This window comes from Archocentrus centrarchus, chromosome 15 (genome assembly GCF_007364275.1).
Source record: "Archocentrus centrarchus isolate MPI-CPG fArcCen1 chromosome 15, fArcCen1, whole genome shotgun sequence".
Classification (NCBI taxonomy): domain Eukaryota; kingdom Metazoa; phylum Chordata; class Actinopteri; order Cichliformes; family Cichlidae; genus Archocentrus; species Archocentrus centrarchus.
The window spans coordinates 17,370,553-17,388,568 of record NC_044360.1 but is presented as its reverse complement, the minus strand read 5'-3'; the positions used below and the strand labels follow the sequence as shown (position 1 = coordinate 17,388,568).

Here is an 18,016-nt window from a genome sequence, read left to right as displayed (position 1 = left end):
GCATTAGAAAGAAGAGGGCACTGTTCCAAGCATCTAAAAATGCAACTGGTTTTCTGCTACTGATTAATCTAATCAAATTTCTTTCCAGATACACTCTAATTAGGAAAATTACCCAGCACTACTGAGTGGAATAATAAGACTGTTACTTAGTGTCAGTTCACATTTTTATTGTTGCTCATGTTGGCCTCACTACTGCTAGCTGGTTATCCAGATGATGATGATGACGACAGCTTTTAGGAATTATTATAAATCTTACTTAGAGAAAGTGACTTACAGTAACCAGTGTGGTAATGTGTTTATGGCTTTCTAGGGTTGCGAAGTAGTTACTCTTGCAGTGTCTGCAGTGTGGTCCTCAACTCCATCGAGCAGTACCACGCACACCTCCAGGGCTCCAAGCACCAGAACAAGTGAGTACAACAGCGTAAAGGGGATTTATACTTCTGTGTTAAACCTACATCACAGGTGTGTCATAACCACAAACCCTATGCCATAATCTATGCTGTAACCTGATGTGCACCTCCTTAGAAATTGTAACTACATGTCGCCTTCAGTGCAGCCTGCGTGGGTATAAATGCTGTCAATGGCATTAGCCACTATACGCTGTAGGCTCTACATAGATTCACTGCAGAAGTATAATTCAGACCTTATGTACAGTTGTGGTCAGAGGTTGACATACACTCTTCTTGGGCATGAATGTCATAGTAATTTTGGACTTTTAATTAGTTCTTTAAAATGTTCTATTTTCACGGTGGAGTGATTGTATAGCATAAATCTTTGGTGAGTGTAAAAAACAAGACTTGGGTGCACAAGCTAATTCACACTGGGTCATAATTATATATGCATGCTCATACAGTGGGGAAAATAAGTATTTGATACACTGCCGATTTTGCAAGTTTTCCCACCTACAAAGAATGGAGAGGTCTGTAATTTTTATTGTAGCCCACTCCTCCATACAGATCTTCTCCAGATCTTTCAGGTTTTGGGGCTGTTGCTGGAAAACATTGAGTTTCAGCTCCCTCCAAAGATTTTCTTTTGGGTTCAAGTCTGGAGACCGGCTAGGCCACTCCAGGACCTTGAAATGCTTCTTATGGAGCCACTCCTTAGTTGCCCTGTCTGTGTGTTTCTGGTCATTGTCATGCTGGAAGACCCAGCCACAACCCATCTTCTATGCTTTTACTGTGGGAAGGAGGTTGTTGGCCAAAATCTCGCAATACACGACCCCATCCATCCTCCCTTCAATACAGTGCAGTCGTTCTGTCCACTTTGGACAAGTTCGGGGAGGGGCAGTCATCTGCCATGACCAGTTGCTGGTGACGGGAGGAAGACAGGACAAAAGACATGCTGTGGAGGAGAGCCAGAGATTAATAATAACTAATGATTAATGCGGAGTGGTGTATAAACACATAGAGAATGAAAAGAGGTGAGATACTCGGTGCATCACGGGAGCCCCCCTAGCAGCCTAAGACTACTGCAGCTTAACTAAGGGTGGGTTCAGGGTCACCTGACCCAGTCCCAACTTATTAGCTTGATCAAAATGGTTTTAAGTCTAATCTTAAAAATAGAGAGGGTGTCTATCTCCCAAATCTAAACTGGGAGCTGGTTCCACAGAAGAGGAGCCTGAAAGCTGAAGGTTCTGCCTCCCGTTCTACTTTTAAATACCCCAAGAATCACAAGTAAGCCTGGAGTCTGAGAGCTCAGTGCTCTGTTGGGGTGATACAGTAAGGTTTTTAAGAAATTATACAGTTGTGTTACAACTTTGCCGAGTTCTGGAAGAACACCCAAACTGAGGCAAACCCAAAGGTTGCACCTTGCTAACCAAGCTAGCTAGCCAGCATAGGCTGACAACTCTCAAGGTCTATCCTCTTGTGCAAACTCACAGAAATCAAGACAAAATGTAAAAACAATAAGCTTAGTCCACAAACCAATTGGTGACATCATGCACTTTCTGTGCCCATCTTTTTGCTTGTCTAGTCTATGCTTGAAACAAAAACAGAAAATACAAGAGAAAATAAAATAGGTTTAATGATAATAGCTTACTTGTGCTCATAAATGCCTATAAACAGACAGGAAAAAAATGACTGAATGAACAGTATAGGCTCGCTCTGTCCTGCGATGAAAAGCATGTTGGACTCCTATTAGTCACAACATCACAAAACATATTGTGAAATAGTTCACACAACAACAGAGAAGGTAAAATAAATATTGCTTAATGACCAATGACACAGAGTAAAGGTTGATGGTTGTGGTACATTCAGTATTAGTCAAATGTGTATCTGGCTTATAATATATGTACATATACAATAAGCCATGTAAGGAAATTTGGAGCTGACTTGAGTATTAAAACAGCAAAAATGTTGAGCTATTTATTGTAATGATTCTTTCGCATTGAGGTTTGGGTCATTACTAATTTAAGAAAATCCCAAGCAATCACAGCCAGTGTGTGGGAAATTATATCCACCAGCAGGATAAGACTGTGATATGGAACAGTTACATTTCATGCATTTACCATGAGATAGCTCTTAGCTTGGTTATAGGCAGTGCAGTGTTGTGTGTCTATGTGCATGCATGCATCTCTCCATATTTAAAGGAATACAATGTAAATGACATCCATTATGAATGGAGCATTCATCAGATAAAGGGGTGCTTGAGGATATAATATTGTTAGTGCAGCTTTCTTCAGCTTTTTTGGCTTTTTTTTTTAGAAATTTGAGGCATTTTTTTGTTGTTATTTAATTACCCCAGATCATAAGCTGTCTGGGCTGCACATACTAAAGTTGTGCAAACAAGTTAACTCTTACAGACTGGTGGGTGTAGTGAGAAACCCAGCAACTATAACACGGACGAGAAAGAACAGAGAGAAAGAAGTGGCAAAAACAGAAAGCAAAGATTTTTGTTAAATATATTTAGTTGTAACTATAAAGAGCAGAAGATGCACTGTATGTTTATCATTATACATCATAAATTCTCTGACAGCTTTATAGGCTATACAGTATGAGGACAATTTACAAGAATAGTCATATTTTTATCCTGCCTGCACAGCATTTTGCTTGACTAAGTCACACTATGGAATTACTGCAACCATGTGAAGTTCAATTCAATTCAATTTTATTTATATAGCACCAAATCACAAAAATACAAAGCCTCAAGGGGCTTTATATTGTAAGGTAAAAACCATACAATAATTACAGAGAAAAACTGCAATGAGCTTGCAGTCGCGTTGCCTTTGAAATGGTTGCTTTGAAAATGGGGACCATGCCTGTGAGAACTTGCAGTCAGTTTACATCTTCAAAGCACCTTTGTTGCATCAAGATGGTGATTTAACTCCAGTAAGATGGAGTAAGTCTGCTACCAGTCTGCTATCAGTTTGAGATTGAACTGCATCAAGTTGGCAGTTACATGCAGTCAGTTTGTGATAATAAGGTGATTAACCATGGTAAATTGGCAAAAATTGTAAATCTGTTGCTGTCTACATGAAGAGAAATTCACATCAAGCAGAAATTCGCAAAAACTACTTACATTCAGAGTCCAGCCAGAAACAGAAACCTCTTCACAAATAGTGATTTAGTTGCTGCATGTTGGCAAGTTATCTGCCAAATTACAGATGTGCTCAGCAAACCTTGCTTTTATACAGGAATATAACCAGAATACAACCAGTTGGAAACCAGCTGAGTGGAATCCCTAATTGCAAAGAGGTGCATCACTGACGAGTTGCACTCATTGATTGCAACATGTTGGCAATCTGTCTGCATTTGAAAATTAGATGCCAGTCTGAGAGTAATTGTAGTCAGTCCCAGGTGCACCACAACTGTTTGGAGACAGACTGCCTCCCACCAGGTGACCCTTGCTAAGCTAAAAAAAAAAAAAAGTTCAGTGCATTCACCAGACAACAACCAGTCTTTTCTAGTTGCAAGGTGGTTGCAACTTTATCTTTACTCAGGTGTGACTTAACCATTAGTCATGTGGTTAGTTACAAAGTTATTGTTACAGTCAGTAGGGGGATTTCTATCTAATATTTTGTACTGTGAATACAACAAAGAGAATTCAGTTTAAAGAAAACTTGTAGGACTCAGTAAATCAAATAAAATATATTTTGTTTGTTTGATAACACACTTCTTAATATCACTAGTGACCCATCTATGGTTAGGCTTATGGTTGGGTTTTGTTTTAGCAGCTTAAATAAAGTCTCCTACATTTTGCCAAATTTTCATTCAGACATTTCAGGCAAAGATTCAGTAAAAAAAATGTGGATGTTAACCCAACCCTACCCTTAACCCTAGATGGGTCACCAATCACCTGATGGATGTTAAAATGGTAATATCAAGGAGCAGAAAGAAACTAATTTGTGCAAGTGCCCACAGCTAAAGCTACAGGTGAGGTACAAAGGCAGAGGCAAAGTTTAACCAAATGTTTTTTCTTATCCACAGTGCCATCTGTCCCTTGAGAGACCTTGAGTGTGATTTGCTAATCTACAAAGATACAGCAGCTTCTCACATCAGTACAGATAGTACCTGATATAATAATCAGAAGCTGATTGTGTGATGAGATGTGAAAATGAGAATTAGCAGGTGCAGTTTTGTAATATGTTCTCAGTGAACTTTCATGACTAGTTCTGGTAATTGCTGTGACTAACGACATTACAATATTTCAAAAGCGATGATACTAAGTTGGAAGAAAATAATTTTTTTCATATTCTGTGGTAAGATTAAAGGTCACAGAAGTGATTTCAGAAGTCACCGTTCATTTACTTCTACAAACCACTAAGCAAGGTAACTCAATCTAGTCAACCTTCATAAGAACATAAGCTAAACTCCTGACGTGCAGTTGCTGACTTGTACATCTCTTCCCAGAGAAGGTAAATCATGGGGAAATGGTGGCTCATAACTCTCGCCTTCTGTCAGTTTTACTGTTGCAAAGCAGAGAAGCAGGCAGACTCACTGAAAGAGTCATACTTATGAGAGAGAATGAGAGAGTAAGCAAGACTGATAGGCACAAGAGAGACAGCATGCACCACAGACACCATGAGACAGATGGGATGAGAGATGCAAGCAGACACATTACTTTTGGGACAGAGGAAAAAGAAATAAAAAGGGTACAGAAGAGATGACAAAAGGCAAAAAAAAAATGATAAGGAAGGACAGACACAGAGAAAAGTAGTAAGACAGACAGAAAGATGCAAAGTAAAACAAAATCACAGTGGAGTAAATCTCCTTAAAGTGAACTGAAAGGTGGGACCAGAGATCTAGAGAGCAAATATGGAGTGGGCAATGAGATGAACCCACTGCTGCAGACAGCTGTGAGGCTTTACTACTTAAGATGGAGAGGATGGATTTACAGGGCATCGATAGATGGGGGACTGAGGGAGAGGTACCAGAGAGATATACAAGGGAACCACTAAAAGGTCACTGAATAGAAAAAGAGTAAGTCCCTCGCCCATTTTATCTGACAGGCTTCTAGGAAGGTTGTCAGAAATATAGTTTGCTGGATAAGTGGGCAGAGCTGGTCTTCAGTCATTTTTCAGAGCAATGGCATTTACTCAGGTTTGTTCAAAACATGAAGAGATACGGTTAAATAAGCACCAATATAGGCATGAAAAAGAAAGTTCTCATATAGCTCTATGCAGTCCAGTGAAAAACTAAGTACACGCCATGATTCAATAGCAAATTTGGCAGTAGTCACTAAAGGTGTACTTAGTTTTTTCATAGGATTGCAAAGAGTAATATGGAAACATTCTTTTTCACATGAGTGTAAGCTGGATTTATTCTTTGGTATCTTGGAAACAAGAAGACACATTGTGACATTTAGGGCTTTTCTATGGCTTCCTGTGAAGAATGATGTATTTAACATGTACTTTAATGTGTGTGCATCTCATTTAATAAGAGAACAGCAGCTGTTTTCCCAATTATAATGCAGAAATATTGGAAATTGCCATTTTCTATTTTTATTACTATTGTATAAACTATGAAAAGGGCCCTTATAACACATGCCATTTAAAAGTGTGACAGCTGTTGTCACTTGTGGCCTCATTGCATTCACATGCCGAATTCTGAAGTCTATGAGAGTGAAAACTGGTACTGTAAAAAAAAAAAAAAAAAAGTGCTGCCAGCCCTGTTGCACTGCTGTTATTGATCCTCTGGGAAACAAGAGAACAAGACCAAAGGTTCCACCTCATCAGCCACACTTCCTCTGCCTTCACCCAGTCACTCAGATGAAACAGAAAATGGGCACATCAATGTGTGTGCGAAACCAATAAATCTCTGTTACTCACAACTCAACTGTTTCCACATTACTATGCATACCATTTTAGTTTTGGAAGAAAAGTGTACTATCAAGTTTTGATATGGCAGAAAATAATGCCCTTTCACGTTCTGTTGTGCTAAAAAAAAAGTGTTTTCCTGCTGACATAAAAGTGCAAACACACGTCTGTGCGCACACACACACACACACACACACACACACACACACACACACACACACACACACACACACAGGCTGCAGCACAAATAAAAGACTAGACTACTTCTAAGGCATTGCAAGTTTAGATATGAATGAGGGCAGTGTGTTTTTTTGCTTTAGAGTTGGTTTTGTTGACTGGCTGGCACATGGCCTGAGTACAAATGTTTTTACCCAATCTATTTCCTTTAGAAAGAGGCTGTTGAGCTGAAATGTATTTTATATTTTTGAATGTGTCTTGAAATATGAGATAACTTATGGAAAGGAAGCTTCTATGATTGTTCCTTTCATATTGCAGGATGGACAAGACTTTGGCAAACATATGTACAATCTTCTACCTTAAGTTTAAATCTGTGTGTGTGTGTGTGTGTATGTGTGTGTGTATATATGTAATTATGTGTGTTATTTCACACTCAGGATGAGCTTTGGCTTGTGTAGGGAGATTTCCAAAAAGCACGGCTGACAGCGGCAGGGGATTAGCTCTCACCGAAGAAACAGCCATGAAAAATGTGTGTGTGCGTCCACATCTATTTCTGTAGGTTTGTGTACGAGTGTGCGATGTTTGGCATTAGGAATGTGTCACCATAAAACAACAAGAGATTTCTGTATTCTTTAAACAGCTGTATGCATCTATCTGCCAGCTTTCCTTATCAGTACTGACTGCTTCAGCTGCAGGTCATTTGAAATGCCGCAGACTCCAAACAGTTGCTCCAGACTGGCTGTTGTAATTGGACCTGTACAGGATGATAACAGCAGTGATAAACTTACTGTAAACTCCCACAGTTTACAGTACATTGCAATTAAACCAATGCACCGAGCTGGCCAGGAGATAGAGACACAAGCAGGCAGCAGACAGAACTGGAACAGACAGACGAACATTAGATCCCCATGTTGGTTTCTAACTCGAGTGCTGTGTTGAAAATTAAAGAAGGAACTTAAGGCCATCAGCCGATAAGAGCTGAACTGTTTTTTTTCCAGCCCTACTGCTGTGTAAAAATCTGGAAAGTGTTCGGATGATGGGAGGCAGTTCCCAGCAGAGACTGTATGCCTGCACTCATAGCGTGGGTAATTTGAGATCAACTTTTAAAACTTCTACATAACTTTGTGCCCAAAATAAAGATTCATTTGAATTATCCTGCAACACAAGGTTATCTAATGAAACTGCAGATGTACCCTATATATGCTACAAACACAAAATCAAGAATTATAATTGACTGAAAAAAAAAAATAATTAAGTTGTAAAAATAAATAAATATTTTGTTGTGAAGTGTGCAGGAGGAATTCAGTAGCCTCGAAGCCTGAGCAGGTGGTGGTACAGCTTTGTTTGTATTGCTTGCCAGTTAGCAGCAGGGTGAACAGACTTTGCCTTGGATAGGTACCAGTGTAGAAGCAGGAATCAGTAACCTTTGACCTTGGTCCAATTCAGATGTGCCTGTGGATGCAGCAACTACTTCAAAAAATTGTCTCTCAAATACGCTACAGTGTTTGTCAATTACTCTGCATGAGTTCCTGTTTATTATGAAATGTTTGGCAAGTATGTGCATATTACAAGCACAATTTTTTTTTAAAATCAAGACAATGAAAAGTTGCATTTTCATTACTGCAAGCAACGCACGAACACTAATATGCTATATGTATCTTCACATTACCTCCATACTTGTTATATACACATATGCAAATAATATATTGCATTATTTGCAATTTCCATAAAACTGATTTCATATTAAGAAGATAGTATTATTATTATTTAAAAAAAAAAAAGCCTGGAAAAGATAGAATCAGATAACTGTTTTGACTTAACACCGTACACCTTCAGTTCCCCAGCTTATGTTCTCTCTCCCGCTCTCTGTTTCCTTGCTCCTGCTGAGGCCTGTTTGAAGGCTGAAGCAGTGAAGGCTGCATTAGGTGTGCACCACACAGTTGTTGTGACTTTGACCAGCACAGTACGTGGTGTTGCAGGTGGATAGCACTCAGTTAACAACAACTTTTCTGATGGACATCCAGCTTCACGTTCTGTGCCACAAGGAGGACTTAGTGCTGCTGGTAGTGATGATTCAAATCTATTTTCACAATCAAATGTCTAATCTTTTTAAATATTATATATAATCAAATTTAGAATATTAATTGACAGCACTACTGAGACTGTAAAACATTTACTGGTAAGCCTGACCAGTCTCTAATAAAAGGGATCCTTCTGGCTCATTTAACATTGTTCTTACTGTTCATATTAGGTGTACGGGCTTTCAAAACTTTTATTAAAGAAGTAATTGACATACAGATTATCCTAAAGGCTATTTTCCATTAAATGTAAAGTATACTGCCAGATCCAGACAGTTTTTGTGTGTGTGTGTGAAATAAAAGTGAACAGCATAAACAAAGAAAGGTCACTAATTGGCTACTTGGAAGCCACAAGAGAAAACCAAGTAGTCAAGTGCATTTCACTTGATACGAACTATCAGCATGGTTATAAAGTGTATTTATTCTCTGACACTGCCTGAGCTTTAAATGCCCGTATAATTATTGTTTCTGTTCACATTGACGAACAGGTTTGCACGGCCTTTGCTTTCTGGGCACCTCGTTTTAATACATTTACAAGCTCTGGCTCGTATTTACAGTATGTGTGTTTATGTGCACTGTGTGTACTTTTGTATGATGATGCTGCAGGCCCCAGGGGTATGATGGTGAGGTCTGGGACAATCCATTTAGCCTACTCACCCTGGTAATTATTCAGCATCAGCATCAGAGAACACATACACACAAACCACAAAACAGACTAATGCACATTTAAAAAGGAAAGGCTCACAGAGAGGGTGGCAACGACTGTTGGAGATTACAGTGCTTAGTGTAAGATAACTTCCAATGCAAATGGTTGAGTTATTGACCTGCTAATAGGCCAGGCTTGCTGTATTGTATGCGTGTGTCACAGCCTATGTGTGCATGTGTGTAGCCTCTTCTCTGCTTGAGGCAAGGTCAAAGGTTTTTTCAGGACTCATCAGTTAGCTCTCGTCTCACATGCCCCCTCTGTCATACTTGAACACACACACACACACACAAACACACACACACACACACACACACACACACACACACACACACACAGAGGCAGGCTCATGCCCTAGGCTCTCTTCATCTCCCCCAAAGGGATTTGTCCTTGTCTTCCCTCACACCTTCAACCCTAGAATCACACAAACAGGCAGTCTTTGTAATCACAAACACACACACACACACACAAGCCTACACATAGACCGCCCTGAGCGTTGCTGTCTGTTAAGTTAATAAGGTGAGGGTGAAAAGGGGGAGTGTTATTTATTTTATTATTATTTTTTATTTATTCATATTTTTAGGTTGGTGGTTTGTGTTGGGGGATGGGGTTGGCTGGATCATGCCTGAACCATGACTCACATTGCTGCTCCCTTAGCAACTGCCACTGCTGAACCGTATACCTGACACGCAAAACACACACACACCCAAAGCGTGCCAAGGTGACCTTCACATCCTCGCAAACACCTCCCTCGGACACAGAGGCACATGCACTCCCTCTGCCCTCTCTCTCACACACACACACACATTCTCATCCTCATATATCTTATATCCCACATGTGTGGCCCTGGGAGAGATTATTGGATTAGTCTATTAACAACCCCATTCACTCACAGACCGTGACCTTTATTTCTTCCCCTTTCCCAGATTCACCTTCTCCTGTCCCGCTACTTTCCTCGGCTCTGTCATCCCTCGTGCCCTCATCCTCTTATTTCTCGCCATGTAACACCCTGCTCAGACACCGGCTGCGTTCAAATATTTAATTATACAATTTATATACTAATAAGAGTATGTCAAGGGAAATCAATCAGTTAAATTCATTCAACTACAATAAATGTTTTTGTTAAGCAAATGCTCAAATACACCAGGAAAATGCATAGAAATTTACTATGTCAAAAGCACTGAATGTAAACGTTGCATGCATTATGCAAAAGAGAACATACTGGGTATTTGTGTATTCACTACACAGTCAAAAGATTCCTCAACCATGTTGTTCTGTAGAAACAGACCGGTCAGAGGACATTTTCAAAACAACATGATAAATAACATTGCAATTAATGGAACCTTATTCTTGCGCATATACACCATGCGGACCTAAATTTAAATGCAATTAGAATTCCTACACATTTACCCAGGCAAAATTTCAAACCATAATATAAATCCCCAAGACCATTCACAACCTTTACTTTAATTATTTCATAGAAAATAAATTGCAATCTGTCATTACACTGCCCTTTATGAAACAGCTTTACACTTACAGAAAAAAAAAAAAAAGTATGGCACTTGCTCTCAGGTATCGGGGGAAATCATTCTTTAACGATACATACCTCCTGCACCAAAAGATGTGATAGAAATTCTCAGACATGCTATAGTATACTGTTTATCAGTTATTTCTTATACAGGTATGACATCCCTTTGAAGTTATTATGAACTGTTTGGCAAGGCTTTGCACACTGCATGCACAAATTTAAAAAAAGATTAAAAAGACTGAGCTCCTTAATGTATTATTAAACAACTGCAGACATGCCCTTCACATGACAGTGACAAGAAAAGTATTGAATAGTTGAATTTTACATTCAAACAAGCAAGCAACATTTAACCTTGTGCAACACTGAATGTGTTAAAGGTAGTACTAATAACAATAACAGTATTATGCTGTCATATGAAAACCAGCTGTTGAAAACTGTTAATAATTGCAGTAAATAAAATGCATCGTGTATTGTGCAGAAGATGGAGGACATGAGGTGAAGCCGTTGGAGCCTGTTGCAACTGAAGTCTGCTGACTTCCTGTAAGGGTTACAGAAATTCCTGCTAGTAAAATAAGAAACGTCACCTGCCTAACTGTATCAATCTTCATAAAAATCTATGTAGCATAAATTTGTTGGATTTTTTTTAGGTATGGCTGCTTTCCAGTTTAGCCAGCTACTAAAGCTAACACACACGAAGCTGGAAGCTGGCTGTTAGACAGCGGAGACCAGCTGCAGCTCTTAGTCATTTTTAGCTTGTCCAAATGAAGGACCAGTGAGCTTATGCATTGGCAAGGCGACTTCATCGGTCACAATTCTCAAGAATCCCTGCTCCTCTTACAGTATTGGTCAGATTTTAGTAAAATGAGTGTCATGGTCCTGGGCCATGTGCCCAGCATCTTGTGTTTTTGCTTTATTTTAACTGAGTCATGTTCCCAGTTTGTTTTCCTTCTCAGTTCCTATCTGGTTCTTTATTTCTTTTTGATTTCCTAGGTCCCTTTGTTCCTGTCTCCCCTGCATCTGCGTCTCTGTCTCGTGCCCTGGTCCCTGTTCAGTTTCCACTGTGTGCCATTCCCCCATGTTAAGCCTACGTGTACCTTGTTAGGTGTGTCCTGTTTTATTTTGACAGTCTCGTGTTCCCTGTACTTTGTGTTTAGTTTTGCTTCCCCTGTGTAATTAGTTTCATTTGTTCCACCTGTTGTGTCCTGCTGTTTCCACTTGCCCTAATTACCTGATGTGTATTTAAGCCCTTATTTTTCTTCTGTTCATTGTTGCGTTGTCATCCATTTTCCTGGTTGTGTGACTCCCTGTTCTCTGGTCATTAAGTTTAGTTCTGGCTCCCGTCCTGCCCTGTTTATTTTGCACCAGTTGTTTTATTTTCAATAAACCTCTTTTAAGTTAGTTCACTGTGTTGAGTCCTGCATTCGGGGTCTGCCCTTGCCTGTCTGCCACAGCAACCGTGACAGAGAGATTCATTTGTCCTGGATATGACTTGTCAGTGAGTTTTAAATCTCATTAGTTTTTGCAATGCAACCAACCAAACAATTACAACAAAATGTATCGCTGTCTTTCTGCACTTCACACATTGTGATGTATTGTGAGTCATCACTGACATTCTGGGTTTTTTTTTAACAATACTGAATGAAAAGAATGCAATGATTTCCTAATCTTTATTCACAAAAGCACGTAGAAAACATGTCTGATGTTTAAACTGAGAAATTTTATCATTTCATGAAGAATATTAGCTCAGATTAAATTTAATGGCAGCAACAACTCAAAAAATTTGTGATGGTAGCAACAAAACACTGGAAAAGTAAGCGGTACTAAAAGAAACAGCTGGAGGAATATTTTCATTAGGTTTACTGGTAAAGATGGGCAGAGGTTCACTAATCTGCAAAAAAACTGCATCTACAAATTGTGGAACAGTTTCAGAATAACATTCCTATCAGAATCAGCTGTGCGGAGTGTGGTGGGAGTTTGAGGACCCAAATGCTGAATGCCGAAGACGGAGGTGAACGTTAAAAGAACATTTATTGCGGAACCACTGACGGGAAATCACAGACTGAAAACGGGGAACATAATCCAGGTGTCAGGAGGGAAACAGGAAAACACACAGCTTAGAGCAACAGCTCAACAAGAGGAACCAGGAGGGGAACACAGCTGAAACTAATCAGAAACGGCCAGACAAGGGAAGTAAGCTAAATACCAAACACATGATACACAGGTTACCAAAATAAAACAGGAAATAGCCAAAAAGGGGAAATATCACTGATTGAGACATGGCACAAGAGAGAGACCATACTGCTTGTTATCAGTTTCCTAACTTTTTTGAATTTGAATTTGGAGAACGGTCAAAACAAAACCTCTGCACTAAATAATTAGTAGTTTATACTGAATGCAATCATTATAGCATGAATTCTGTTTTTTTTAGCATATTTCTTTGTGTACCAACAACAAATTGAATGTATTATGTTTACATATTTAAGGTACTTAGAACTATTTAGTATAGGAACTATACTTAGTAATAATTTGAATTCAGACCCTTTCTATCAGCTTACATCACTCTGTTGACTTTCTTTGACCCCTTCTCTTGCCCCACACTGTTTACACTCTGCCCCTCCCATGTTGTTACCCTTGCATCCCTCCTTGCTGCTACCTGTCCCCTCAGAGGGAATAATACAAGCTACCAGAGTCGTGCCCTCCACTCTTCAGAGAGTCTGGCACGCTAGATGAATCCTGACAGACCAGACAGGGTGTAGAGGCCACTGTTTTAACAGCCATTACCGGAATAGGTGCTGACAGCTATGGTGCCCATGAATCCTCCCTTTTTCCTCTCACTCTGTTTCAGCTGGCTACGTGTGTGTGGGTGCGTGTCTGTGTCTGCACAAGAGACGCTGGGTAGGTGGGGACAACGGTCCAATTAGGACAGGAGTGACATTTTAACAAGGACTGCGTTGAAAATGGTGGAATTTGTTGTGGTGTTTGGGGGACACGTCAGCCTCAGACTGATAGCCTCGTATGAAGACAAACATCTCATTTTCACATTATGTGCGTCTGGGTGTGCTGAAGTTTAGTTCATACTGAGGCAAAAACCTTTCAAAACTACGTTGTGAAAGTTACAAGGCACCTCAAACCAACAAGAGGAACAATTACACAGCAATGCTGCACAATTACACAGCAATGCTGCAGAGATGAAGGAGGTGTTGCACATTATTGTTGGGATTTCTGTTATGACATTTAGAAAAGTGAAACACCAAGTACTTATTTAATTTTCTCAAGAACTGAGTCCTTTGAACAACCTGTGCTAAAAATGCCTGCTCAGTTATGTGTGTGTGTGTGTGTGTGTGTGTGTGTGTGTGTGTGTGTGTGTGTGTGTGTGTGTGTGTGTGTGTGTGTGTGTTGCTTGGCATGATCTTCAATCCGATTTATCTCCTTGTTTTAATTAAATGTGGCATGTTTGCGCTGCACTTGCTTTGTTTTGTGCCGATAAAGCTACAGAATGCAGCCGCAGCAACTGTCATCGTGAAAAACAATCAGCAGTTCAAGATAAAGGCCAAATCCACAGTAATTACTGCACCTTAAACATGAGAGTTTATGCTCCTATCTTTCTCCTTTGTTTCAATTTGGAGTATAGCCAGATAGAAGGCTGCTATAATTATGAGAAGATTGTGAAACCGGATTATTGGTTAATGCTTTACATAAAGTCGAGCTGTCACTCTCAGTAAAAGGGAATTCTTTTCACTGCAGCAGATAATGCGATATAATAACAGCAATGCAAGGTTACAGTGTCTTGTTATATTACAAATGAGGACTGTGTTTATTTTGCCGTCTGCACTATATGAAAAACGGCATGAGACGTGGATTTACAGGTAAATTAAATTACTTCCCCGGGACCAAACATATGAGACACTAAAATATCTTTCGCCCCATGGGCTCGATATTCCCTGTGGTTAAAGAGCCCTGTCTTGTCAGATATGCCTATGTCAGAGGAAGAACAAGACTAACAAATTCTTTTCTGTGTTTTGTTTTCAGCCTGAAGCAACACCAGCAGTAAGCCAGAGCGACAGGCCACTCTGGAAAGAAGAAGAGATGAAGACAGAGATTATTGGAATAAACAACTTCAGAAAAGTGGACTTTTCTTAGAAGAGTATGAGAAAGTAGTGTAGTGCAACTTCAGTGTGTATGTGTGTGTGTGCTTGTGTATATAGCCTATATGTGTGTCATAGGCACCTATGCACGCATCTGCAGTACGAGTGCGTAGGTCATCGTGAGTGTGTTAATTTCGTTAAAAATAATATATCTTTGAGATTTATTGAGCACCTTCGATGAGTTCTCAACACTGATGGCCACCAGGAGACCTGCGGCTGCGCATTGCCATGTAATTCCAGTGTGAACCACAATCCTGAAATTGAAATGATGTCAGTGCAATGCTCGGAGTAGTGAAAACCATTACAATGATCGTCACAGAACAGCAGTTACAATAACTATGTAACTAGCAGTCCCCCAAGTGCTCTGACTGTGAACCAAGTCTGACCAGAAACTTCTGTTTTTATGTGTATTTAATATGCAGTGATGCTGACGGTGCCGTGAGCATGGCTCACTTTCAGACCACTTGAGACCTACTCAGGCCCAGACTTTCAAGGACAAGAAACTTCCCAATGACCTCAACCATTGCAGATTGCATGAATTTCCATAACTTCAAAAAAAAAAAAAAACCTAGTGTTGTCTATCAATTGCAGATGTGTCCTCTTGAAAACCCATCTTCATATATTCCAAAAATCAAAACCTGGAGATAAAAGGGAGTGAAAAGTAGAAACGAAACTTTTGAACTCCTGCTCTAAAGAGGGTCCGTGCAACTTTGTGAATCGTCTACTGCTGAAAACATTCCCATAGCACTAAATCCTGATGTCAGATGCAGTCTGGAGGTGATACAAAAAAAAAATCTTTCTGAGAAGGGCAACATGTAGATATAGTTTTTATTTTTCTGTTACTGCCAGAGAAAAGAAACTTCACACCCATGTAGCAGCCACTGTACAATACAACTGGGACGTAATTCAATGCATGCAAAGTGTAGAACATTGCATTCACTTGCCTTTTTGAAACCTACTTCTTGCGCATTTTGGTAATAGCGCTGCTTTGTAGTGATAGCTGCATAATGAATTAATGCACATGCTTGTACCTGAACAAAGAAATCACCTTTTAGTGCTGAAGTGGCTTCATCTCAACATCTTACCTATTCATCAAAAGAAAAAAAAAAGGGAGAGCCTTTTTAGATATTAGTCCGGTCACCGCTGTATGACAACCTCATTCGTAAGTGTCTTCAGAGTGTCTGAAAAGTGAGTTTTCAACAATGGTTTGTAGCACCACAAGATGAGCAAATAGAAGCAGTGCTCCACTTATCAGTGCTGGCACATGAGATTGGCCCTGAGCAGCATTTCTCAAGCAGGGGAAAATACTGAGAAATACAGCAATCAATGCAAAGCTCTGTTTGTTCTTGTTTGTCATCTGTAAACACATTAAAAAAAAATGTTTTTTTCTGTTTTGTTTATTTCATGGTGAAGAGAGTGAACATACTACTTGATTAGAAACTATTTTTCTTCGGCAGATATATGGTTGAGTAATGGTTTTTATGCAATCGTGCTAATATTGACAACCATACCATGTGGGTTTGAAGTGAAATAGTTCAACAAAGCAAAAAAAAAAAAAAGTGGTTTGTGTAAATAAAGCAGTAGCTGCAGGTGAAGTTTGTGTTTTAAGAAGTACAGGATTTTTTGTATTTATAGTGTTTATCTGCACTGAGCCACAGGTGATAAGGGAAATGTTTCTTATATTATTGAAAAATACAAATATGTTGGCACTGGAATGAGAATAAAGTGTCTTTTGTTGGGTCACGTTTTGCATAGATAAACATAAGTGAGAATAAAGTAATCGTGACTCAAGGAGTCAGTGATGATGGACCAAAATTCTGTGTATGGAAGCCAGTGAGTCATCACCTTTACTTAGAGGGATTTTGATAACCGTCATTTTTGTGAGGAAAACTGCAATCGCTATAAAGACAGTCCCCGCAGAGAAACATCTGAAATGCCAGTGGATTCCTAAAGCTGCCAAAACAACAAAGCAGGACTACAAACCGTTGGATATTTTTATACCATAACAAAACCACAAAATTGAGAAATCTTTTTTTTTTTTGCTTGGCAATGTGCATCATGACTGTTTTGATGACTATTTACACTGACTCCTTTCTCTCAAGCACTGGTGTGTTCACAATAGAAAAGATGTCTGTGTATGATGATATCACAGTCTGTGTAGATGATGACTGTGCCATGAGTCACATATTTTAGCAGATGTTGCATAATATATGACAGAGATGTATCTATGGGTAGGAACTGTGTGATATGATGCTTGCGGGTGGGTGTCTGTATGTGAAGCTATCAACTGTGGAAGACTTGCTGCGAGCTGTGCAGCCTGAGCACATTTGTAAACACATGCGATGATGAATACAATGGTACCTATATTTATTTTCTCTTGCAAAAGCCGCACCTGTGTTTTCCTGCCTGTGTGCACCACCGTAAAGATGTATGAACTTTCCTTTTATTGGGAGCATTCATGTTACCACACTCCTCAAAGAAGTTGCTGCCGCAAAAAGCCCTTTTGTGATTACTTTGGTCACTAGGAGATTGTCAAGGTCATCCATAGTTTGCATTGACGACAGAGACTTGTCTACAAACACTCTCCAACTTATTCACCAAGAGGTACTGACACTTGAAAAAGTATGACACGAACTGGAAATGGAGACTTTTTACCTTTAAAGTAAAATTTGTACCTTACCACTGCAACATGTTTCAAACATTTTCAACTTTTTGCGTTACACTTTTCAAAATTTCCAGGTAGTGAGTGTTTGTAGACAAGTAGGTGTCTTCTTTTCAAACTATAGGTAACTGTGGCAGCCTACTAGTGACCAAAGCAATTCCAAGGAGCACCAACCAGTTTCAACTGCTGACTGCCAGCATCCATCTGAGAACTGGTCAGGGAATGTACATTTTTCCCTAACATCCAAAGACCACTGACCAGTCTTGAGGCCTGTGTGATTGGAGCTTTAGTGCTCAATTTCACAGCCAGCAACCACTCACCAACCAGTTAGGGAGTATACATATTTCCCTAATGACAGGTGATTGCCAGGGGATTGCTGACTAGTCTCCAGGCCTGAGTGACTGAGGCCTAAATCATTGAGTTTATCAGTTAAACTCATTTAGCTTTCCTTCATCACTTTCCATTGGCAT

General features: G+C 39.6%; 1 protein-coding gene across 1 annotated transcript in view; it reads left to right on the top strand.

Annotated features, from left to right (window-relative positions):
- Positions 1 to 17,201, top strand: part of LOC115792835 (zinc finger matrin-type protein 4) — a 71,921-nt gene extending 54,720 nt beyond the window's left edge. The window contains exons 6-7 of the mRNA XM_030747395.1: positions 311 to 407; positions 14,769 to 17,201. Coding sequence (XP_030603255.1) covers positions 311 to 407; positions 14,769 to 14,790 — 119 coding nt within the window. The 3' untranslated portion in view covers positions 14,791 to 17,201. The remainder of the gene's footprint in view (positions 1 to 310; positions 408 to 14,768) is intronic.
- Positions 17,202 to 18,016: the final 815 nt, after the last annotated feature.